The 24,986-nt window shown below is 46.2% G+C and overlaps 1 protein-coding gene across 2 annotated transcripts in view; it reads left to right on the forward strand.

The window, feature by feature from the left end:
- LOC147106460 (anoctamin-4-like) overlaps positions 1–24,986 on the forward strand; it is a 230,883-nt gene that overhangs the window by 138,569 nt on the left and 67,328 nt on the right. For both annotated transcript variants that reach the window (XM_086009661.1, XM_086009662.1), the window contains exons 5-6: positions 10,057–10,157; positions 14,129–14,260. In XM_086009661.1, coding sequence (XP_085865787.1) covers positions 10,057–10,157; positions 14,129–14,260 — 233 coding nt within the window. The remainder of the gene's footprint in view (positions 1–10,056; positions 10,158–14,128; positions 14,261–24,986) is intronic.

Below are 24,986 nucleotides of genomic sequence, written 5' to 3' on the forward strand. Positions count from 1 at the left end.
AGCAAATCTGTTCTGGCAAGCCATTCCTGGCGAAGATGGTCCATAGGACTGCAATAGTTTTCTCCGTGGTGGTGGAGGACATTTTGATGACCTCCGGCCATTTCGAATGGGCGTCCACGGCGATTAGGAACATTGAGTCCATAAATGGACCAGCAAAATCAATGTGTACCCGTTGCCATGGAGATGAGGGCCACTCCCATGGATGTAGCGGGGCCTGTGGTGGAGCGTTTTGGACCTTCTGGCATCCTGTGCATCTCTTGGTCATATTCTCGATTTCTTTATCGATTCCCGGCCACCACACAAACGCCCTGGCTAGGCTCTTCATTTTTGCCCCTCCCAGATGACCCTCATGAAGCTCATTGAGCATTCTATCTCTCAACTTGGGTGGAATTACCACTCGGGATCCACACATCAAGGTCCCCTGGCACACTGACAGCTGTTCTCTCCTTGGCGAGAATGCTGGCAACAGTGAGTCGCCATGTGCTGGCCATCCCTTCACCGTCAAATCATAGACCCGAGAGTGTCGGGTCATTTCGGGTTTCCTTCTCTATACTTGAGTTTGTAGCAGGTAGACATTCGACTATGGTCGCATGGAATATCTCAACAGGGTCCACTGCAGGTGCTTCCTCTACCATAGGCAACGGTAGGCGCGACAGCCCATCAGCATTTCCATGCTGTTTCGTACCCTTGTACTCTGTCGTACTGATGTGCCCCTAGAAAAAGTGACCATCTTTGCAGCTGTTGCGCCGTCATCACCGGAACGCCCTTCTTTGGGTTAAAAATGGAGACCAGGGGCTGATGATCAGTTAGTAGGGTGAATTTCTGCCCGTGCAGATAGTGATTGAACTTCTTCACCCTCCACACCAGGCTGAGGGCCTCCCTGTCAATCTGGGCGTAGTTACGCTCGGCTGAGGTTAACGAGCGCGACGCAAAGGCTATTGGCCTCTCTGAACCGTCAAGGAATTTGTGTGACAGCACCGCTCCGATGCCGTAGGGAGACGCATCACATGCTAACCGAATCAGTAGTGTTGGATTGTAGTGGGCCAATACTTCTTTTTGAAGTGATTAGGCATTTACATTTCTGAAAGGCACGCTTACACTCATCACTCCATTTCCATGTTACTCTAGTTTGCAGCAGGGCGCTCAGTGGGTGCAGAATTGTAGATAAATTCGGCAAGAACTTATGGTAGTAGTTCACCAACCCGAGGAACGACCTCAGTTGCGACACATTTTCCAGTGCTGGAGCCTTGACTATAGCCTCAATCTTGTCCGGCGACTTATGCAACCCTTCCTCATCAATCATGTGGCCACAATACGAGATTTGTCTCCTGAAGAAGTCGCATTTGGGGCGGTTGGCTCGTAGCCCATATTCCTGTAATCTCGTGAGCACCTGCTCCAGGTTGGCAAGGTGTTCACTGTCATTTTCGCCCGTAACCAGGATGTCGTCCAAATAACACTGGGTCCCCAGGATCCCTTGCAGGACTTGTTCCATCGCCCTCTGCCAAATAGCCGGGGCTGATGCTACCCTGAATACCAGTCGATTGTACTGGTAAAGGCCTTTGTGAGTGTTTATCGTGAGGTATTTCCCAGATGCTTCTTCCACCTCCATTTGTAGATACGCTTGGGCCAGATCAATCTTTGTAAAGCGTTTCCCTCCAGATAGTGAGGCGAAAATATCTTCTATCCGTGGAAGTGGATATTGTACTGTGTGCAGGACTGGGTTCACAGTTACCTTGAAGTCCCCACAGATGCGAACCTTTTTCGGCTCCCCAGGCGTGCTGCTCAATGATTTCTTCATTACAGGAATGATGGGTGTGGCCCACTCGCTCCAGTCCACCTTGGACAGCACACCCGAACACTCCAGACTCTCCAGCTCTGCTTGAACGGTTGGGCGGATCGCGTAAGGTACCGGTCTGGCCTTAAAAAATTTTGGGTTTGCGTTATCTTCGATTTTTATCATTGCCGTTACTCCTTTTAGCATCCCAAGTCCTTGTTGGAACACACCTTTTGCGTCAGTTAGAATTTTTGACAGTCGTCCAGGTGTGACGTCATCATCCTTTTTGTCAGTCACAGTTAGCGCCTGAATGGAATGCCAATCCAATTGTATTTTTCGGATCCATTCACGTCCCAATAATGGTGGTCCTCCATCTTGTAGTATATATAGATACAGTTTCTGTGTTTCCTTGCCGTTGTATTTAACTGGCACCCTTATTTTTCCTCTGGGGTAGACTTTTTTGCCCCGTGTATATCTTCAATACAATGGACATGTCCTTCAAGGGTATGTGTGAGAATAGCTGCTCATAGTCTCGTCGATTCATGACAGTTAGGGCTGATCCTGTGTCCAATTCCATCTTTACTGGGGACCCTGCTCTCATGAGGGTGACCCAAATGGTTCGGTGATCCTCCTTTGCGGTCACATTGTGTAACGTTAGACAACTTAGTCTCCTGCTCCCGGAGCCATTATCACTCTCCTGATCTTCCGAACTACTGTCAATTTCTGTACTTTCTTGTACTTTTCCTTAGTAGTTCTTGTAGTGTTGGTTTTCTTTCCTGACCTGCAGACTCTTGCTATGTGTCCCATTTTCCCACATTGCCTGCATACTTTGTCCTTAAACCAGCAGTCCTTCTGATCATGGGTTGTTCTGCCGCAGCGATAGCACTTTTCTGCTCCATACGCCATTTCGTTAGCGCTGTATTCTTGTGGTTTCTGTTGTATTTCCGCAGCTCCCCGTGCTGCTGCTTCGTAGAATACTGCCACGCTGAAAGCCTGTTCTAGCGTCGGGTCCTTTTCCGAAAGTAGTCGTTTCTGGGTTCCTTCACTCTGGAGCACGCAGACAAACTTATCCCGTAAAGTGTCTGCCAGTCCTGCTCCGAACTGGCAGTGCTTTGATAACTTGCGTAGTTCCGTAAGATAGTCAGCATTGCTCCCATCTTTGTGCTGGTTTCTTTTATGGAACTTGAATCTTTCTGCTATCAGCAGCGGTGTAGGGTTTAAATGTTCCTGTAAGATATTGACAATCTCTTCAAAACTTTTCTCCATTGGTTTAGCTGGGGTAATTCAATTCCGCAATAGGCCGTACGTTCTCGCGCCCATTAAATTTAATAATACCAACGCCGCCTTTCCATCGGCCACCTCATTTGCCTTGTAGTACACTTCAATTCTTTCCACATACGTGGTCCAGTCTTCTACCTCGTTGTCGAAAGCAGTGATACTGCCACTTTTCGGCATCTTGGGTGATTTAAAATGGCGCCTCCCGAGCTTTTTCTTCTTCCCCCAATGGATTAAAATGGCGCCTCCCGCGCTTTTCCTTCTTTCCCCCCCCCCCCATGGAATAAAATGGCGCCTCCCGCGCTTTTCCTTCTTCCCCTTGCTGCCACGCTGCTCCTAGCTCTCTCTCTCTCTCTCTCTCTCTCTCTCTCTCTCTCCTCCCCCCGCCGCCCCCGCCCCCCCCCCCCCCCCCGACGATGCTGCACGGCCCCTTTGCAGAGCCGCTCGAGCCCGCCGCAGTCTGGAAGTGTCAGCGCACTACCTGCTACCAGCACGATTTGCTGGGACACCTTTACTGGGGAGCCAAGCCCAGCTCTCCACAGCCTCTCCTGCAACTCTCCGAACTCCGATGGATCCTTGGGCGGTTGCCCAAGACGCCCGTTGCTCTGACTTCGACCTCCAAGAAGCTTCTCAGGGAAAGATCCCCGTGAGGTGATGCAGTACTGCAGGTGAGTTCGAACCTGTTCATCGCCAGTGTAGTGTCCGAGTATCAGTAATACACGGACTGCAGGAGAACAATAATAACAGGTATTTACTGAACAGAGGGTAACTTAAGACTGAAGTACAGAAGCCTGCTATGGCTTTATATACAGGGGTGGTCACTGCCAGTACTGTAGTATAGAATCAGTTCTTCTCTTAAAGGTACATACACAACAAGAGGGTGGTGAATCTTTGGAATTCTTTACCCCAGAGGGCTGTGAATGTTGAGTCGTTGAGTATATTCAAGGCTGAGATCGATAGATTTTTGGGCTCTAGGGGAATCGAGGGATACGGGGATAGTGCAGGAAAGTGGAGTTGAGGTCAAAGATCAGCCATGATCTTATTGAATGGCGGAGCAGGCTCGAGTGGCCGACTCCTGCTCCTAATTCTTTTGTTCACCTTTACATTTTACAGTCCCTCCAGTTTGTTGCAACAACCTGTTGGGGCCATGTGGTATTTCAAACTTTACGGTGAGCTGGCACTTGGTGAACACACTCCTGGTAGTCAGCTCAAAGGATATGAGGGTTCCCTAAAAGACCAATCTTAAAGTGGCCTCTCATGATGCTTGAGACAGGAAAAGAAGGGGCAAAAGTTGATTCATGATGGCAGGACTAGGTTTGAAGCGAGTCGTGTCCAGCTAGCCACGAATTGAGGTCCAAAGGAAATCCAGTAAAGATCAACCCTCGGGTCATTCCGACGTCTGATGAGCTGTGTGTGGGAAAACGTTCCTTGTGTAGTTTAGAATTTGCAGTGATATGTGAACCCACAAGCTGTGCTAAATTGGAGATGAATCATAGATTGTCACCATCGTCCACAGTGAACAAACCATCATTTCTTCAGAAGCAAAATACTGCGGATGCTGGAAATCTGAAATAACAGAAAATATTGGAAACACACAGGTCAGGCAGCACCTGTAGAGAGAGAAACAGAGTTAACGTTTCAGGTTGATGACCTTTCGTCATAACTGGAAAAAGTTAGAGATGTGTAACCGGTTTTAAGCAAGGACAGAGGTGGGGAAGGGGAGGAAAGAACAAAAAGGAAGGTCTGTGATAGGGGGGAAGGCAGGAGAGATTAAATGACAAAAGGGATGATGGTGCGAGGCAAAAGGAGCTGGTAATGGGACAAGTGAAGAAACAAAAGATGGGTCTCGAGGAGGTGTAAATGGCAACCGCAGAATCATCAGCTGCCGTTCAAAAATAAATGGGAGCAGTAGTTACGATCTGAAATTTCTTGCATACTGTCGGCGCTCTGCCAAATCTGCTGCAATATTGATAAGTTGGTCTCCGAGCACATCGCTTGGGGGATATTCCACGATCTTGAGGATAGTTTCTGATACCAACCCGTCCTGCTCCCAGAACGAAACTCAACCCCATGTCTATTCTTGAACTATTCCAATTCAACACAAGCATTTCATGGAATTTGTTCAAATACGTATTTAAATGGCTGCTTTTTCTTTTACGCAGAATAGACAGTTTTTTAAACTTGCTTGGCTCTGGTCACTTGTTTTGGAAGTTACTGATCCACCTGCCTTATTCAAATGGAAGGCTTTGAAGACACCTGATCAAGCCAGATAGATTCCATAGACAATAACAAAAGGGAAGAGCCTCCAATTTAAAAATATTGCTTTTATCCTAGTTTAGCAGATCAGTGGAAAACAAATTACTTTCTAATTGCTCGAGCAGATGGCTAAAGCTATTAACTATAAAAAAATAATGTTCCTGTTATTATTTGCTTTTATTTAATTTGTTTGGCAGTTAGTCATTCTACAACAACAACAGCAACTTGTATTTATATAGCACCTTTAACGTCTCGAGGCGCATCACAGGAGCGTAATCGGACAAAATTTGACACCGAGCCACGAGCTATTAGGACAGGTGACCAAAAGCTTGGCCAAAGAGGTCGGTTTTAAGGAGCGTCTTAAAGAAGGGGAGAGAGGCGGAGAGGTTTAGGGAGGGAATTCCAGAGCTTAGGGCCCAGGCAGCTGAAGGCACGGCCGCCAATGGTGGGGCGAAGGAAATCGGGGATGCGCAAAAGGCCAGAATTGGAGGAGCGCAGAGATCTCGGAGGGTTGTAGAGCTGGAGGTTGTTAGTGATGGGAAGGGGCGAGGCCATGGAGGGATTTGAACACGAGGATGAGAATTATAATCTAGTGTTATTCTGCCACCTTCTGAAGACAAAGAGGATCGCATGAATGCACTTAATAAAACTATTAGCTGAAATAAATGAAAGTGTTCCCTGCTTGATCTCTGGGCACGTTAGAGGTGCTTGAATATATGGACAAGGAAAAGCAACCCTTGGTACCTGGAGAGCTAGGGTTCACTGACGAGAGTGATCGGAGATGTGGAAATCTGGAGTAAGAAAGTAACGGAGTGGAGTTTGATTTGAAGTTGTACCTCTGTGAAAATTCATGGAAGGGGGTTATAAAATTTCACCTGAGCTCCCACGTGGAATGTGGGAGGTTTTATTGTTGACTAAATGTCCTGAAAGGGATGTGTGCCGCCTTCACAAACAGCAAACATGTGGATTCTATTTCTTTTTCTGGTTTCTTCTCCTTTATCACAAACCTAAAGCTGCTTCCTTCCATGCGTGCTGTCGTTTTTCCAGACTTTGCACATTCCCTCCTGCGGGTGCTGGGGAGGTCGTTCTGGCTCCCAGGAATATTGGCCTTTAATGGAAATGTGTTTTTAAAAAGCTCCGACAAGGAGTTGTTTTTGAGAATGATGGGAAAGCAGCATTCATCAGGAGGGATGGGGTTAACGGGCAGGTTCATTAGTCGGTTGGTCGGTTTTGGGATGTAACAGCGCAATAAAAAAAATTCAAGAAATATTTTAATATCCAAATTTTACATTTTCCTAGTTATGGATATTGAACTTGCTGACCAGACATTACTGATTTTTCCAGTTCTGATGAAGGGTCATCGACCTGAAACGTTAACTCTGTTTCTCTCTCCTCGATGCTGCCCGATCTGCTGAGTAGTTCCAGCATTTTCTGTATTTCAGATTTCCAGCATCCGCACTATTTTGCTTTTGTATTACTGATTTAGTTTTGCTTTAGACATATACCAAAACATTATTTGTTCTCTCCAGGTTACTCATTGGCCCAGAACTTCGGGTCCCCACGGGTGAGTACGCGTTAGGTACTCACACGTAGGCCCAACGAAAGTGCCGGTTTCGTGCAGGCACTGCGCATGCGCGGGAAACCGGAACTTCCGCTCCCTTAAAGGAAGGGGTTCACAGGTCGAACGCGTGCGCCGGAGAGGCAGCGCGTGCGCCTGGAACTTCCGTTTTTTTCCAGGTTTCTCCGGGAGGGTAAGTCTCCAGGAGCTACGCTTGTAAAAAGCAGTCGCAAGGCCTGCTTTTAACAAGGTAAGTGGTGAATTAAGTAAAATTAAAACATTTTTTCCCACAGGTTTATTATTTTTAAATACTTTAAAGAAAGGTAAGTTTATTTTTAGCCCTGTTTAGAAACTGTAATTAATTTTTTCAAAAATTTAAATTATTTAAGTTATTTTATGTAATTTAGAGTTATTTTAAAAATGTGATGGTATTTTTAAAATTTATTTGAAGTTTTAGTTATGTTTTGGGGCTGAATTGTATTCATAGATTTGACAGGTCTTCCTGTCAAATCTATGAATAGAGATTCCCTGCTACGATTGGCTCTCCATGGCCCACATGATCCGAGGGGACGCTTCAAACTAACTGCGCCCCTGGGATACGCGAGCACTGCGCGCCAGTAGCTGGAGGAGGCCCAGGATCAGAATCCCACGCGGGCCCACAGCTCAACGGCCGGCGCGCAAAGTAAGTGCAGGTCGGAGGCTTGCACCCGCGGGAAGTCTCCGACCTGAATTAGAGTTAAATATTCTAATAGCGTGCTGGACAAGTGTGTCGTATTTTTAATAATCCTCCTGCATTTTAACAAACCATTTTATATCTGTTTAAAGTGTCACTATTCCATAATTTGAAATAGTGTCAATCAGTAGAAATATGGCCTTGTTGTAATGGGATTAAAGAATGCTGCTTGCTTGTTACTTTGGGTTCAATGTGCATATGTCGGACATGGATTTTCCCACTGCTGTATTTGTCATCGATGTGCCCATTTTACACCCAGAATTTCTAGCCCTCCCCCTGCCCGAGATTCTCAAAGTCAGAGATTTGACATACTTGCATATCTTTCTCTTTGGAGCGTTGCAATGTCCCCCGTTGGCGAGACCCAGCTGGTCAATTGGTCTATAGAATGACATAGAATATACAGCACAGAAACAGGCCATTGGGCCCAGCCCGCCTGTGCTGGTGTTTATGCTCCACACGAGTCTCCTCCCATTCCCTCTGCCTCATCCCAGCCTTTCAGCAGATCTTTCTATTCCCTTTTCTCTCATGTACTCGTCTAGTTTCCTTTTGAAAGTATCTAAGCTATTCGCCTCAACCACTTCCTGTGGTAGCGAGTTCCACATTCTAATCACTCTCTGAGTAAAGAAATTTCTCTCTCTTTCCCTATTGGTTTTATTAGTAACTATCTTATTTATGTTTTGGATTCTCCCACAAGTGGAAACATTCTCTCCACATCTACCCTGTCCAACCCATTCATAATTTTAAAGACCTCTATCAGGTCACCTCTAAGTCTTCACTTTTCAAAAGAAGAAAACCCAACCTGTTCAATCTTTCCCGATAGCTGTCATCTCTCAGCTCTGGTACCGTCCTTGTGAATCTTTTTTGCACTTCCTCCTCCTTATAGTATGGAGACCAGGACTGTGTACAGGACTCTAAGTGCAGCCTGACTAGGGTCCTGTACAAGTTTAGCATAACTTCACTACTTTTAAATTCTGTACCCCTAGAAATAAATCCCAGTGCTTTGTTAGCATTTTAAATTGCTTTGCTGACCTGTGATGCTGCTTTTAATGATTTCTTCACTTGTATCCCGAGATCCCTTTGCTCCTCTTCCCCAATCTGTTTCTTATTTTCTAAGGTGTCGGTGATGTTTCTGTTTTTCCTACCAAAGTGCATCACCTCGCATATATCGATGTTAAACTTCATTTGCCACTTAACTGCCCAGTCTGCAAGTTTCCTATTGTCGTCTTGTATTATGTTGCATTTTTCCTCTGTGTTAGCTATACCCCCCAGTTTGGTGGTATCTGCAAATTTTGATAGTTACTTGTTCTCAAGTCCAAATTATTAATGTAAATTATGAATAACGGTGGTCCCAGCACTGATCCTTGTGGAACACCGCTTTCTACCTTCCTCCAATCTGAATAACTACCCTTTACCCCCCACACTCTTTTAGCCAATTTTCCATCCATTCAGCTATTTGATCCCTGGCTCCACATCCCTAAGCTTTGTCGTGAGCCTCCCGTGTGGAACACGACGGTTTCTGTGGGGACTTTGGGTGTTGCATCCGTACAATGCGAGTGGTAAAAACTGCCGAGTGGGGTGCAAGGCTGTATAAATATCCTGGCCTTTACTCCATTACCATTAGCAGTGGAGAATACATTTCATAAGTGTTATTCTCTTGGAGGTTTTAATGAATGCAAATTTAATTCATAAATAGTTTGATTTCATGTTCATTCAATTTCACCAACACCCTGGGAGAACAAGTCAACCAGGAACAAAGAGATGTTAATATGCAGCAAATGATTTCATTGTTCTTGGCGACACTCTCTCAGCAATTTCTTTAAGATGTTTATCACGCCTTTGGTACAGAACGTGAAGTGGGGGGAGGAGCAGTGACAAAATGGGACAAATGTATGTTTTTTTTCCCCCTCTATCTTCTTCCAAACTCCCTCTTCTTGGGAACAACGAAGCTTCATGCACAATAAGCAAACTTCATCCAGCTGCACTTTTTGTGGGCTCTTGCTGTGTGCCACATAACCACAGTGACTGCACTTCAAAGCAATTCATTGTACGTGCAGCTCTTTTGGGGTGTTTCTGAGATGTGATGAGGACCGATGCTCCCCGTGAGCGGTGCTTCGTCCTGCCCGGCCTGTTTCTTTTAGTGCGCGGTCCCTTTAAATTCCGCGTATGTGCGGTGTTTACAGTGGCGACGCCGGTGAGCAGCCTGCACGGGACCTTTCCCAGCACTGCGCGGCCGCGCGCCTTGGAGGGAGCGTTGAGTGTATGAGTGCAAGTTCGTTCGTTTCTCTGTAATTGGCTGCCTTCTCAAAACCATTGAGCGAATAAAACCAGTGGGGAGAGGCCTTCATTTGGCAAGTTGGATCGTGCCTATGAAGGGATCACCGTATATTTTATGTTCTTAACCGAGCATTTTCCAAAATCTCATTAGATAAATGTATTGATTTTCTTGTCTTTTTTTTGCAGTCATCACTGACCAATAGTGATATAATATTTGTGAAGTTACATGCCCCTTGGGAGGTTCTTTGCAGATATGCAGAGTTAATGAATGTGCGAATGCCTTTCAGGTGAGCTAAACTGGGCTTTTTATCCCAATTATTCCGTTGGATCTCTTGTCCGTGTGTTTGATCCGAGTGTAACTGCATTTGTTAATTTGATGCTGTAAATACACAATAGGCCTGTCGACATCTGTAGGGAAAAACAGTTGGCCAACGTTTTGGGGATGGCCCCATCGTGTCCCGAGAACGGGCCTACACCCCAAACGTTGACACATCTCTTTTTTTTCTCTCTCTCTCCCTCTCTCCTCTGCCTCTCTCTCTCTCTCTCTCTCCTCTTCGCCTCTCGCTCTCGCTCTCTCGCTCCTCTGCCTCTCCCTCTCGGATGTGGACAGAGCTGCTGTGCTTTTCTGTTTTGTTTCCAACACTCTTTGCAGTTTTTCCCGTTTTAAGTGGAAGCTCTTGGCTGTATCCCACCTTGGAAAAATTGGACTGAGAAAATGCATCAAGTCATTCCGTTTAGAATTGAGTCTTGATCATGTTCCCAGAACGTTTGCGTGCTTTTGGTTGGAAACCTTATAGAAAAACCCATGAGCTGACCAGTCGGCCACAATTAAATCGATGTTGGTCGATTATAATTGGAAGGTGAAAGAGCAATCTGGCCAAGGTCTTCGAAGGGTTATGATGGAGTAGAGAGTGTTCCCATTGGTTGAAGGGAGTAGTTACCAATGAACCAAGATAAACCAAAACATGTCCCACCGGCACCAGCGTGATGGGCTGAATGGCCTCCTTCTGTGCTGTATCATTCTATGATTTTCGAAATAACTAGAGGAACACAAAAAAAACCAAGTTTACAGCCAGGAGGAGGCCATTTGGCCCATCGTGTCTGTGCCTGCTCTTTGTTGGAGCAATCCAAAACTAATCCCACTGACCCGCGCTCTTTCCCCCCCCCCCCCCCGCCCCCCGTAGACCTGTACCTTCCGCTGATCCCCTTAAAGGATGCAGTGTTCTCCGTCCCGACCACTCCCTGTGGGAAAACATTCCATGCACTAACACAACCCTCCACAGAAAGAGATGTCTCCAAACCTCCCCCTCTTCACTGATCGTTTTAAACATAGATCTATAGAATTGGTGAAAGAAAAGGAGAATTCATGTTTTAAAGCCTGTTGTGTGACGGTTTCTTGTTAAATTTATGTCTCTTTGAATTGTTATCTGTGTGTTTGATCTGTTAATCTCTCCTTTTAGTCTTTTTTTTCTACCTCTTGCAGGCTTTATCTTCAATCTCCCTTTCCTTCCTTGCTAGTTCATACTGTAACTGACGCTGGGTTTTCTTCTCGACTGGCTTCATTTTTGCTGTTCTTCCAGGAGAAAAATCTATTACCTGCATCGCCGTTACAAGTTCATGAGCAGGTTGGTGCGGCCGAGCGTTGCCTGAAACCTAATCCACATGAACTGAACCAGTGCACTTCTGTCCCTTGCTCTCGTAGACTAGAAGATGCCTCAACCGATTCTCCACCATTATCTGAGATCAAACGATAATCTCTGGTCACGACTGATGAAAGCCAAGGCGCACTTTGATAGACCCACTGGTTACTCCGTTATATTTTAGTCAAGCGAAATGTTGCCTGCAGTCAACAACTATCCACTTCAAACTGCGGACTTGCTGGCTGAACATCACTTGTAATGTGACTAACGTAGGTGTAAACCCCCCTTAACGTTGTAATGGGGAGTCTTTATCCACCTGGCGGTAACACCGCCGTCCGCCATTGCTCTTAACAGCATCCGTGTCTTGTGACCGACCGGAGCACTTTGCTAACGGAACGGATTGAGCAGGAGGAAGAACATAAGAACTAGGAGCAGGAGTCGGCCATACGGCCCCTCGAGCCTGCTCCGTCATTCAATAAGATCATGGCTGATCTTCTGCCTCAATCCCCTTTCCTGCCCAATCCCCATATCCCTTGATTTCCCCCAGAGTCCAAAAATCTATCGATCTCAGTCTTGAATATACTCAATGACTGAGCATTCACAGCCCTCTGGGGCAGAGAATTCCAAAGATTCACAACCCTCTGAGTGAAGAAATTCCTCCTCATCTCAGTCCTAAATGGCCGACCCCTTATTCTGAGACTGTGACCCCTGGTTCTAGACTCGGTTCAGCTACTAAACAGCGTATGGTATAAGATGGGCTGCCAAGAGAGTAGACTCGCCATAACTTGTCTTTGGGAGATGAGGACAAAAATAAAATATATCCCAGTGGATCAGCTTCGAGATCTCTGCAATTGAGCTGATGAGCAAGGAAGAATTGTTTCATTATTATTGATAATCTGTGTGGAATATAAACCTAATTATACATAGGAGCAGCTCTCCTGTGGGTTGCTGATGGTCAGGTTGCAGGATGCGCTGTTTTAGGAGGACAGTGAAATTATGGCCCAGAATTTCCTGAAAGGACGGCATTAGTGAGACCGTTGTGTGTTCCAATGCTCCAGTGGCGAAATTGCAGCAAAATCTGTTCGGCAACCGATTAGAGTAGGCCGCAGTGAGCATCACGATGAGCCTGAAGCAGAGCAGCCAATGTCTAAGGTGCCAGGACCAGAGACAGAACGGAGCAACGGGTCATTTAAAAAATAAAGACTTGTTTCCTCCTCCTCTCTGTCCTAAATGGCTTACCCCTTATCTTTAGACTGTGACCCCTGGTTCTGGACTCCCCCGCCATCGGGAACATGCTTCCTGCATCTAGTCTGTCCAGGCCTGACAGAATTTTATAGGTTTCAATGCGATCCCCTCTCATTCTTAGAGATTAGAGATCAATTGCGCTTAGCAGATGTCCAGCTCCTTTCACCACCTCGGGACGTCCCAAAGCGCTTCACCACCAATGAAGTATTTTTTGAAGTGCAGGAAACGCGGCAACCAATTTGCGCACAGCAAGCTCCCACAAACAGCGTTGTGATAGATCATCTGTTTGTGATGTTTGGTGTGTTCATCGACACTCACCGCTACCAAGCGCCCTCCAGAGCCAATCTTTAACAGTCTAAGTGGCCGAGGCGATCGCTGTGGTGGTAATTCAGCAAACCCGAGTGCCATCGATTTTTTAATGGGGAGGGCAGGGCGATGGAAATTAGCTGTTCAACTTTTTTGGCAAGGGAAATGGCAAAAATCCCAGGAAATTACCGTGTGGTGCAAGTAGTGGCACGACTCGCTGGGACCTTTTGTGTCATTAAACAGGCCCTGTGCCACAGATATGCTATTACAAGGGCACGTGTCGCCAGGAAATTCTGAGCCAATGTCCTGTTAATGCACGATGAATTATTCGGCTGTTAAATTGCAGCCTGTGTGTAACATGCTGTGCCCCTTTAAGGCCCCATGGTGTAATTGTGCCTGACCCAGGTCAGTTACATAAAAACATAAAAGATAGGAGCAGGAGTAGGCCATTCGGCCCCTCGAGCCTGCTCCGCCATTCAATGGATCATGGCTGATCATCCAAATTCAGTATCCTGTCCCTGCCTTCTCCCCATATCCCTTGATCCCTTCAGCCTCAAGAAATATATCTAACTCCTTCTTGAATATATTTAATGAATTGGCCTCTACTGCCTTCTGTGGTAGAGAATTCCACAGGTTCACCACTCTCTGGGTGAAGAAATTCCTCCTCCATCCTAAATGGCTTACCCCTTATCCTTAGACTGTGACCCCTGGTTCTGGACTCCCCGGCCATCGGGAACATCCTTCCTTCATCTAGTCTGTCCAGGCCTGACAGAATTTTATAAGTTTCAATGAGATCCCCTCTCATTCTTAGAGATTAGAGATCAATTGCTCTTAACAGATGTGCAGGTCAGTTAGAGATTAATTGCTCGTAGCACATACGCAGGTCAGTTAGAGTTCAGACTGACATTTTTACTCTCTAATATCTTTTTATTTAAGTTGAGACACAGAAATTTGCATTTGCAGCAGCTGAAGTATGACAGACTCAAAATGTTTTATTTGTATATGTCCCGGTGAGCTGTATGCATTGAGATTAGGCCGTTGATAACTGTTGTGCATTTTTATAACAGGCTGGAGAAAAGGTTGAGCAGGTTCCGAGGATGGTTACCGAGGAAGCCCATGAAGCTGGACAAGGATATGTTACCAGATCTGGAGGACACCGACTGCTACACCGCTCCTTTCAGCCAACAGAGGATCCATCAGTAAGTGTTGCACTCCTCTGTAGCAGCTGAAAGCATCACACAATGGGTGGGCGGATCTTGGATGTTCCTATATTCAGTTCTTCCATTCCCACAAGGGCAATTTTCCAGGTATTGGCTGCATCCTCGTGTGAAGACAGAGGCAAAGTGCTCATTAGTACCTCGGCCACACCCTCCGCCTCCACAAGAAGATCTCCTTTGTTGGTCCCTAATCGGCCCCACCCTTCCTTTGACTCCCCTTAAACTACATTTATCAATGACTGAGATGAAGGAATAGTATGTCCAAGTTTGCTGACGACACCCAGTTAGGTGGCACAGTAAATAGTGTAGATTGGGGGCACTTCGATAGCGGGAATTTTTGTGAAAGAGAATCAGTTGCTGAATGTGCAGGAACAAGGGTAGAAATTCGGTAATGGTAGCCCGGAATGAGATGGAAATCAGGCGAAGTGCAAAACGGGCTGCCGATTGGCTGGTTTGCGCTATGCCCAAGGTGGACTTGTATCCCGATGTACTCGCATCTCGCCAGTCCTGTGACTCCTGTTGTTTGCAGCTCAGTGCTGACTGAACAAACTTCTCAATTATCTTACCCAACACCCTCAGCGAGCAGCGAATCAAAATCTAACCCTTACAAGAAGCCACGTGGCCGTCGATCCCGATTTGCCGATTGAAGATCTTGTAGCTTTACTGCTCTGGAATGTTGAGGAAAGCTGAGGCAAGCTTTCCTCAAGTCCAATTTACCGATTTACGGCTCTGGGCATGGGGGCAGTAATATTCAGTTCAACTTTGCCCCCTCGATCCACTCCTCACAAGCCTGGAAGAACAGGTTCAATCCCATGGCCAAATCCATACAATCTGGCACAGGCTCAGAAAATGTTCCATGATAGGAGCATAGCAACTGATGGAGGCTATTCAGCCTGGTCCGCCATTCAATCAGATTGTGGCTGATTTGTATCTTCAATCCATTCCATCTACCCGCCTTGGTTCTGTAACCCTTGATACCCTCGCCTAACAAAAATCTATCAATCTCGGTTTGAAATTTTCAATTCACCCCCAGGCTCAACAGATTTTTTTGGGGGGGGGGGTGGAGTTCCAGATTTACACCACCCTTTGTGTGAAGAAGTGCTTCCTGACGCCACCCCTGAACGGCCTGGCTCTAATTTTAAGGTTCTGCCCCCTTGTTCTGGACTCCCCCCCACCAGAGGAAATAGTTTCTCTCTATCCACCCTATCAAACCCTTTAATCATCTCAAACACCTCAATTAGATCACCCCTTAATCTTCTATACTCGAGGGAACACAAGCCAACCTAAGACTAGACTATGCTCACCTAACAATAGGAGAAAACTAACTTTATTCTGCTACAGCTAGCAATCATTGCATTGTACAAGTCTGTACGATTTCCTACGAATTGGTGTGATGGGACTTTATTTATTAATTCTGGGGATGTGAGTGTCGCTGGCAAGGCCCGCATTTATTGCCCATCCCTAACTGTCCTGAGAAGGTGGTGAGCCTTCATCTTGAACCGTTATTCTTTGTACCGGCTTCATATAACTTCAGACTGGAGTGAAGAGTCAGTCGCATTGGTGTGGGACTGGAGTCACGTATAGGCCCAGACCGGGTAAGGATGGCAGGTTTCCTTCATTTAAGGACGTTAGTGAACCAGTTGGGTTTTACAACAATCCGTCAGCTTCACTTTACTGACACCAGCTTTTTATTTCCAGATTTTTGAAAACTGAATTCAAATTCTCAAATGGCCACGGTGGGATTGGAACTCTCATTCTCTGGGTTACTAGTTCAGTAATATAACCGCTACAGCACTGACTATTGAGTAGATTAGGCCTATATTCTCTGGAGTTTAGAAGAATGAGAGGTGATCTCATTGAAACCTGCAAAATTCTTACAGGGATTGACAGGGTAGATGCAGGGAGGATGTTTCCCCTGGCTGGGGGGTCTAGAACCAGGGGTCACAGTCTCAGAGGGGTCGGCCATTGAGGACTGAGATGAGGAGAAATTTCTTCACTCCGAGGGTGGTGAATCTTTGGAATTCTCTACCCCAGAGGGCTGTGGAGGCTCAGTCGTTGAGTATATTCAAGACAGAGATTGATAGATTTTTGGATATTAAGGGAATCAAGGGATATGGGGATAGTGCAGGAAAGTGGAGATGAGGTAGAAGATCAGCCATGGTCTTATTGTATGGCGGAGCAGGCTCGAGGGGCCGAATGGCCGACTCCTGCTCCTATTTCTTACATTGGTATCAGAGAGCAGATGGATCGATTGGCACTGGAGTTTGGGCTAACTGAAATTGGAGGAAGTCTGATTTCCCCTCGCGCCTCTTGCTCATGTTACCTCGCCATCTGGTGTTAACAGTTGAACTCCTTTGTTCCCTATGATTATGCCTTGGTTGCATTCCTCATTCGATTGAAGTAAAGCTGCTTTAGTGGTTAAGTTGTGTAGATTGCATAACTAGCGGTTATTCTGCACACAGATGAAGAGAAACTATTTCCGCTGGTTGGAGGAAGTCTCGGACTAGGGGGCATAGTGTAAACGTTAGAGCCAGACCATTCAGGAGCGAAGTTAGGAAACACTTCTACACACAAAGGGTGGTAGAAGTTTGGAACTCTGATCTGCAAATGGCAGTTCATGCTGGGTGAATTATTAATTTTAAATCTAAGATTGATCTATTTCTGTTAACCAAAGGTATTAAGGGATATGGGCCAAAGGTGGGTATATGGAGTTGGGTCACAGATCAGCCACAATCTCATTGAATGGTGGAACAGGCTCGAGGGGCTGAATGGCCTCCTCCTGTTCCTATGAGCTGGTTCATATCGTGTATGAATGCCTGAGCCATGTAGGTGCCAGAATCACTGTTTAAAGACTTGTGTTCCTTGTTTAACCTATGGACCATGGGAACATGCCATTGAATGCGATCATGGCTGATCGGTATCTGCCCACCTTGCTTCCGTAATCCTCGATACCTAACAAAAATCGACCAATCTTCGTCTTGAAAGCTCCAAGTGACCCCCAGCCGCAACAGCTTTTGGGTTTCAGATCTCCATTACCCTTTTTGTGAAGATGTCCTTCCTGATATCACCCTGTGAGTTACACTTTTTAGGGGTGATATTTCACATAGAAAGTAATCAGATATCTATTAAAATAAAAGCTCCGTAGTACACGTTTCCACTTGAAGATATGTATGATGTGACCAAAATAGAACCTTCATTTAGTTAGTGAGCATCAGGTATCAGGTTGGCATATTACAAAATGTTTAATCTGAAATTAATGAGCTGGCGGAGGCTGGAAAATAATGCATTTAAACAATTACGCTGTGTGGTTGCAGAAACTTGAATTGAATTATTCACATCATAAACAATTTGTCCAACTTTTAAATGAGTTTAATTTTATGCCTCAGGGTGGTTTCCCCAACACAGATATTAGAATAGTTGGTCTGTTGGATTGTCCCATGTGACTGTAGCCCAGATTAGAATATTTTAGAACTCGGAAGCTCTGAAATTCGTTGTGAAGAGTAAACGTTTGTAAAATTCTCATCCTTGGATTCAGTTCCCTCCATGGCCTCACACCCGCCCCCCCCCCCACCAATCTCTGTAACCTCCTCCCGAGATCTCTGCGTTCCTCCAATTATGGCCTCCTGCTCATCCTCGATTTTAATCGCTCCACCATTGGCGGCCGTGTCTTCAGCTGCCGAGGTCCTAAGCTCTGGAATTCCCTCCCTAAACCTCTCCGCCTCTCCCTCCTCCTTTTAAACCTATCTCTTTGAGCAAGCTTTTGGTCACCTGTCCTAATATCCCGTTATGTGGCTCGGTGTCAACTTCTGTTTGATATCTGAACTATGAAGCACATTGGGACCAATTTTTCCTTTCTGCAGCTCTCGTGCAGCCGGCTCACCAGTTTATAAATAGGGAAACCCGCCCATGTGCGGTATTTTGAAAGGGCCGCACACCCAAAAAAATTGGAGAGCGTTGCTTGGGATGTTTACTACGTTTAAAGGTGCTGTATAAATGCAAGTTAGAGTCATAACAGCACCAGAAGGAGGCCATTCGGCCCAGCGAGTCCGTGCCGGCTCTCTGTAGAGCAATCCAGTCAGTCCCATTCCCCCGCTCTATCCCCGTAGCCCTGCAAGTTTATTTCCCTCAAGTGCCTATCCAGTCTCCCCTTGAAAACATCGAGTGTCTCCGCTTCCACCACTTCCGTCGGCAGCGAGTTCCTGGTCATCACCACTCGCTGCATAAAAAGGTTTTTCCTCACATTCCCCCTGTATCTCTTGCCCAAAATCTTAAATCTGTGTCCCCTAGTCCTTGTACCATCAACTAGTGGGAACAGCCTTTCCCCGTCTAGCCTATCCAAACCCGTCATAATCTTGTACACCTCAATCAAATCACCCCTCAACCTCCTTTGCTCTAATGAAAACAAATCCAGCTTCTCCAACCTGTCCTTGTAGCTAAGATCCCCCATCCCTGGAACCATTCTGATAAATCTCCTCTGCACCCTCTCAAGGGCCTTCACATCATTCCTAAAGTGTGGTGACCAGAACTGGATGCAATACTCCAGTTGTGGCCTAATCAGAGCTTTATAAAGGTTCAGCATAACTTCTCTACTTTTGTACTCAATACCTCTATTTATGAAGCCCAAGATCCCATATGCTTTGCTAACCACTCTCTCAATATGTCCTGCCGCCTTCAGGGACCTATGCACATTAACTCCCAGGTCCCTCTGTCCCTGCACACTCTTTAAAACTGTGCCATTAAGTGTATATTGCCTCTCCCTGTTCCTTCTGCCAAAATGCATCACCTCACACTTCTCTGTATTAAATTCCATCTGCCACTTGTCTGCCCATTCTGCTAGCCTTTCTATGTCCTGTTGCAGTCGATTAGTATCATCACTGTTTGCCACACTGCCAAGTTTGGTGTCATCGGCAAATTTAGAACTTCTACTCTGTATTCCAGTTGTTGTTGTTTTATATGGTAACTGAACCTTCATCTGGCGGCTGTTTTAGGTCAGTGCGTCGGTGCTCTCTGACTCACTTGGGATGAGGTATAGCTCAGGCTGCGCATTACTTGATCAATATTGGCGCACTCTTTAATCAGTAGCGAGACTGCCTGAACCAGCAAATGTACAGTGCGACGGAAAACCCAAGCAGTTTACCTGCAGTTAATCAATGCCAAATGAATGTGGTTAGTCTCTCCTAACATTGGTCAAAGTGCAAATTGCAAAAATCGCAAACGCTAATTCCGAGTGTAGGTTCGAAAGGGATTAATTTACATCGTAATGTTCACACATTCATTCCTATCACTGGGCGGGGGTGCGGTGGAGGTGGTGGGGGGAAAAGAAAGCTTTGTTTTACTCTGAAATTCACACAGTAGTAATAAAGCACACTGCAGCAGTGGACAGGGAGCCAAGATAATTTAGCTCGCTGGTTGTTTTTGTGATGCAGAAAATGCCGATATTTCAAAAAAATACAAACTAATTATGCGTTTCCCACTAAAGTCTTGGAAATCTTCACCACTGTGAAATGATACAAGATTCTTGGGAATAACTGGTCCTGTACATATGGGATCCTAAAGCACTGGAGGAGGCCACTCGGCCCATCGTGCCTGTGCCGGCTCTTTGAACGAGCTCTCCAATTAGACCCACTCCCCCCTGCTCTTTCCCCACAGCCCTGTGAATGTTTCCTTTTCACGTATTTCTCCAACTCCCTTTTGAAAGTTACTATTGAATCTGCTTCCACCGCCCTTTCAGGCAGTGCATTCCACATCATGCCATATAGCGAGTTATTTATGGGGATATCGAGGATTTGAAAGCATAAACATTTAGTGCAGGAAGGCAGCTTAAAAGCTGAGAAATAAGTAAGGAGTGTGATGGAATACTCTCCACTTGCCTGGATGAGTGCAGCTCCAACAACGCTCAAGAAGCTCGACACCATCCAGGATAAAGCAGCCCGCTTGATTGGCACCCCATCCACCACCTTAAACATTCACTCCCTCCACCACCGGCGCACCGTGGCTGCAGTGTGTACCATCTACAAGATGCACTGCAGCAACTTGCCAAGGCTTCTTCGGCAGCACCTCCCAAACCCGTGACCTCTTCCACCTAGAAGGACAAGGGCAGCAGGCGCATGGGAACACCACCACCTCCAAGTTCCCCTCCATGTCACACACCACCCTGACTTGGAAGTATATTGGCCGTTCCTTCATCGCTGGGTCAAAATCCTGGAACTCACTCCCCTGACAGCACTGTGGGAGCACCTTCACCACACGGACTGCAGCGGTTCAAGAAGGCAGCTCGCCACCACCTTCTGATGGGCAATAAATGCTGGCCTTGCCAGCGACGCCCACATCTCATACGAATTTTTTAAAAAGGGTAGATTTGTTACTGTCTTAAAGGAAGTTGATTTCTTAGCTTGGATTAACCGGGTTGGCATTACTTTAACCCATCAGTTGCCCATTTATCATAAAGGGGTTAACACTAATGAGCCGTTAACACTGACCAGGAAATCTAGTCAGCCATCTGATGTAGTTATTCTGCCGTTCTAACCATCCTGAACTGCCAATTATTGGGATCGCCAGGATTCTTTTGCTTGAGAGAGAATTTTCTCAGCCCGTGACATTTGCCTAAACCTCCCTTTTTAATGAAGATTAATATTCCAACAAAAAGACAAAGCCAGGCTAATCCACACACTGCAGACTTACCTTCAGATGATTCTGCTGCACTAATTACTTAGCTTTTGATAATTGCCTGGAGTATTGGATTAGCAAGAACTTGTTAATCGCCTGATGTATTTGTTCTGTGCATCTGTTTCAAACTGATGTCTCACATCCTGCATTTATAACTCAATTAAGGTTCTAGTTATCAAGATTTTATTTACGTCTTTGGTAAGACTGCCAGCTCTGAACTCCCGCATTGTTTAACATTGAAGTACTGAGGGAGCGCTGCACTGTCTAAGGTGCTGGCCCATATTTATCCTTCAACCAACAGCACGAGAACAGATTATCTGGTCATTATCACATTGCTGTTTGTGGGAGCTTGCTGTGCACAAATTGGCTGCCGCGTTTCCCACATTTCTTTGTTTTCTACACGGCAGCATCCTGTGACTCTCTCAGCCACTACATATTAGCTATCATTTTGTAAAATACCTGGCCTGGATTATCAACGGATTATCAACGAATGTTCACTCAACACAGTTTCATTCTGAAGTTTTGACTGTTGGGCACAGAAATGAAATTGATAACTTGTTTAATTTATTTTTCAAAAAGTAGCTTTGTGAGGTTTGAAAATAGGACAATATCACAAAGGTCAGGAGAATAAGTGCGGTTGAGGGAGGTCATTCAGCCCATCTAGTTCACCTTTCATAGCAATGTCTCCACACTCCATCACCGTACGTAACTGCTTCAATGATTCCAGAGTTGTTACCTCCCCTACCCAAGGACTATTTCAAGCATTAATGACCCCCACAGTCTCTCAATAGTCGCACTGCTTGTCCAACATCCAGTTCTGGATTAGCAGAAATCTCCTCAAACTAAATATTAGGAAGAGCAAAGCCATTGTCTTCGGTCCCTGCCACAAACTCCATGGCCTAGCCACCAACTCCATCCCTCTCCCTGGCCACGGTCTGGGGCTGAACCAGACTGTTCGCAACCTTGCTGTCGTATTTGACTCTGAGGTAAGCTTCCGACCATACATCCACTCCTTCACCAAGACCGCCTACTTCCACGTCCGTAACATCGCCCGTCTCTGCCCCTGCCTCAGCTCATTTGCTGAAACCCTCGTCCATGTCTTCGTTACCTCAAGACTTGACCAATCCAACGCTCTCCTGGCCTTCATACCTTCCACCCTCCATAAACTTCAGCTCATCCAAAACTCTGCTGCCCCGTGTCCTAACTCGCACCAAGTCCCGTTCACCCATCACCCCTGTGCTCACTGACCTATGTTGGCTCCCGGTCCGGCAAAGCCTCAATTTAAAAATTCTCATCCTTGTTTTTAAATCCTTCCATGGCCTCACCTCTCCCTATCTCTCTGTAACCTCCTCTGACCTTACAACTCTCCGAGATCTCTGCGCTCCTCCAATTCTGGCCTCTTGCTCATCCCCGATTTTAATCGCTCAACAATTGGCGGCCGTGCCGTCAGCTGCCTGGACCCTAAGCTCTGGAATTCCCTCCCTAAACCCCTCTACCCCTCTCTCCTCCTTTAAGACTCTTCCTAAAACCTACCTCTTTGACCAAGCTTTTGGCCACCTGGCCCAATATCTCCTTATGTGGCTCGGTGTCAAATTTTGTTTGATAATCGCTCCTGTGAAGCACCTTGGGACGTTTTAACTACATTAAAGGTGCTATATAAATACAAGTTGTTGTTGTTTATGAACTCGCCTTTTCCCCAGTTTGTACCATGTCCCCTTGTGCTCTAGTCATGATTTAACCTGAAGCATTGCTCAGGATCAATCTTTTCTATTCCCAAATTTGACCAACTTGCATTGTGTTTCTGAATCCAGGTCGTTTTTGTAGATCAGAGGCAGTGCGGGCCCCAGCAGTCCACTCAGTGCATCTCCCCAGTCCAGCATTGTAACCTGCTGCTCCCTTTCAATCATCCAGTTCCTTATCTTGAGTTTTACCTTGCATGCCTGTTACTTTGAGCTTGTGCAGTAGCCCATCTGAGAGTCTGGGTATATTGGCCCAGAAATTCGGGTCGGAGACTCCGTGGGTGCAAGCCCCCGACCTGCACTTACCTAGTGTGCCGGCCGTTGTGCTCTGGGCCCCCGTGGGATTCCGATCCTGGGCCTGCTCCAACTGCCGGCACGCAGTGCTTGCATATCCCAGGGGCGCAGTTAGTTCGATGCATCCCCTGGGATCACGTGGGCCATGGAGAGCCAATCGGAGCAGGGAATCTCTATTCATAGATTTGACAGGAAGACCTGTCAAATCTAGGAATACAGTTTGGCCCCAAAACATAACTAAAACTTCAAATACATTTATAAAAAAAAAAAAAAAAAAAAAAAAAATTTTAAATCACATTTTGAAAATAACTAAATTACATAAAATAACTGTTAAACAATAATTTAAATTTTTGAAAAAATTAATTCGTTTTTAGCGGGGCTAAAAATAAACTTACCTTTAAAGTATTTAAAAATAATAAACCTGTGGAAAAAATGTTTTAATTTTACTGAATTCACCACTTACCTTGTTAAAAGCAGGCCTTGCGACTGCTTTTTAAAAGCATAGCTCCTGGAGACTTACCCTCCCGGAGAAACCTGGAAAAGAACGGAAGTTCCAGGCATATGTGCTGCCTCTCCAGCGCATGCGTTTGACCTGTGAACCCCTTCCTTTAAGGGAACGGAAGTTCCGGTTTCCCGCGCATGCGCAGTGCCTGCACGAAACCGGCACTGTCGCTGGGCCTACGCGTGAGTACCCAGCGCGTACTCACCAGTGGGGACCCGAATTTCTGGCCCAATGTATCATAGGAGACACTCAACACCCACCTCCTCAAAAAATGTCGAGGGGCTGGTTAGAGAGGATGTGCTCCTTCTGAAGCCATGTTAGCTGCCATGTACTGGCTTCTTTTGATGCAGATAATCAAGTATGTTCCTAATAATCAATTCCATTATTTTGCCAGTTGCTGATACACAAACGCGTCTGGAGCCCCCCCAGCTTTGCCTTTATTCGCTTGTTTCTGATCCAGTTGGAACCCACCTGTGTTGATTGACTCCATCGCGATGAGTGTCAGCACTTTGTAGACTCCATCCCTTCACTCAATTACCACCCTCGGGTACAAAGCATCACTCACTGGCAATTTACTGGTTAGTCCTTTAAGCCTAACCAGAATATCTAAGCCACTCAGTTCAGTTGTACAATCTTCTGTGATGGGTGACGTGCTAATGTCTTTTGTTGTGGGCGTCGCTGGCAAGGCCAGCATTTATTGCCCATCCCTAATTGCCCTTGAGAAGGTGGTGGTGAGCCGCCGCCTTGAACCGCTGCAGTCCGTGTGGCGAAGGCGCTCCCACAGTGCTGTCAGGGAGGGAGTTCCAGGATTTTGACCCAGTGACGATGAAGGAACGGCTGATATATTTCCAAGTCAGGATGGTGTGTGACTTGGAGGGGAACTTGGGAGGTGGTGGTGTTCCCATGCGCCTGCTGCCCTTGTCTTCTTCTAGAGAATACCTTCAGGAAATAAGCATTTGGATGGAACAGGTTCGAGGGGCTGAATGGCCTACGCCTGTTACTATGCTGGACTTTTAGTTGCTCCTCAGTTGCTGTCTTGCTGGAAGAATTTCATAATATTGGATTTGGCTTCAACAATTATTCATTTCTAATTCTCTCATCACCTTTTTTACATTTCATAAAATGGAATCTTACCGCACGGAAGGAGGCCATTCGGCCCATCGTGCCTGTGCCAGCTCTTTGAACGAGCTCTCCAATTAGTCCCACTCCCCTGCTCTTTCCCCACAGCCCTGCAAAATTTTCCTTTTCAAGTATTTATCCAATTTCTGTTTGAAAGTTACTATGATGGTAAGGGGGGGCGGGGTTTGGATCGCGGGGTGAAGACTCTGTAGTAGTTCCCAGGCCCAGCTCACCTTTGGGACTTGGCGTATAGTCAACGCAAGTGAGGCCAAGCGTACCGGTGAACCAAGGAACAGATGTGCAGCCCATCTGGAGGTGCCGACCGAATCGTGGCCTGAACCCTCAAAGATCTGGTCCTTTTTATAAAAAAAAAAAGGTTTTAAAGTGA

Source organism: Somniosus microcephalus, chromosome 16 (assembly GCF_052327205.1).
Source record: "Somniosus microcephalus isolate GS21.2 chromosome 16, FLI_Smic_1.0, whole genome shotgun sequence".
Lineage (NCBI taxonomy): Eukaryota > Metazoa > Chordata > Chondrichthyes > Squaliformes > Somniosidae > Somniosus > Somniosus microcephalus.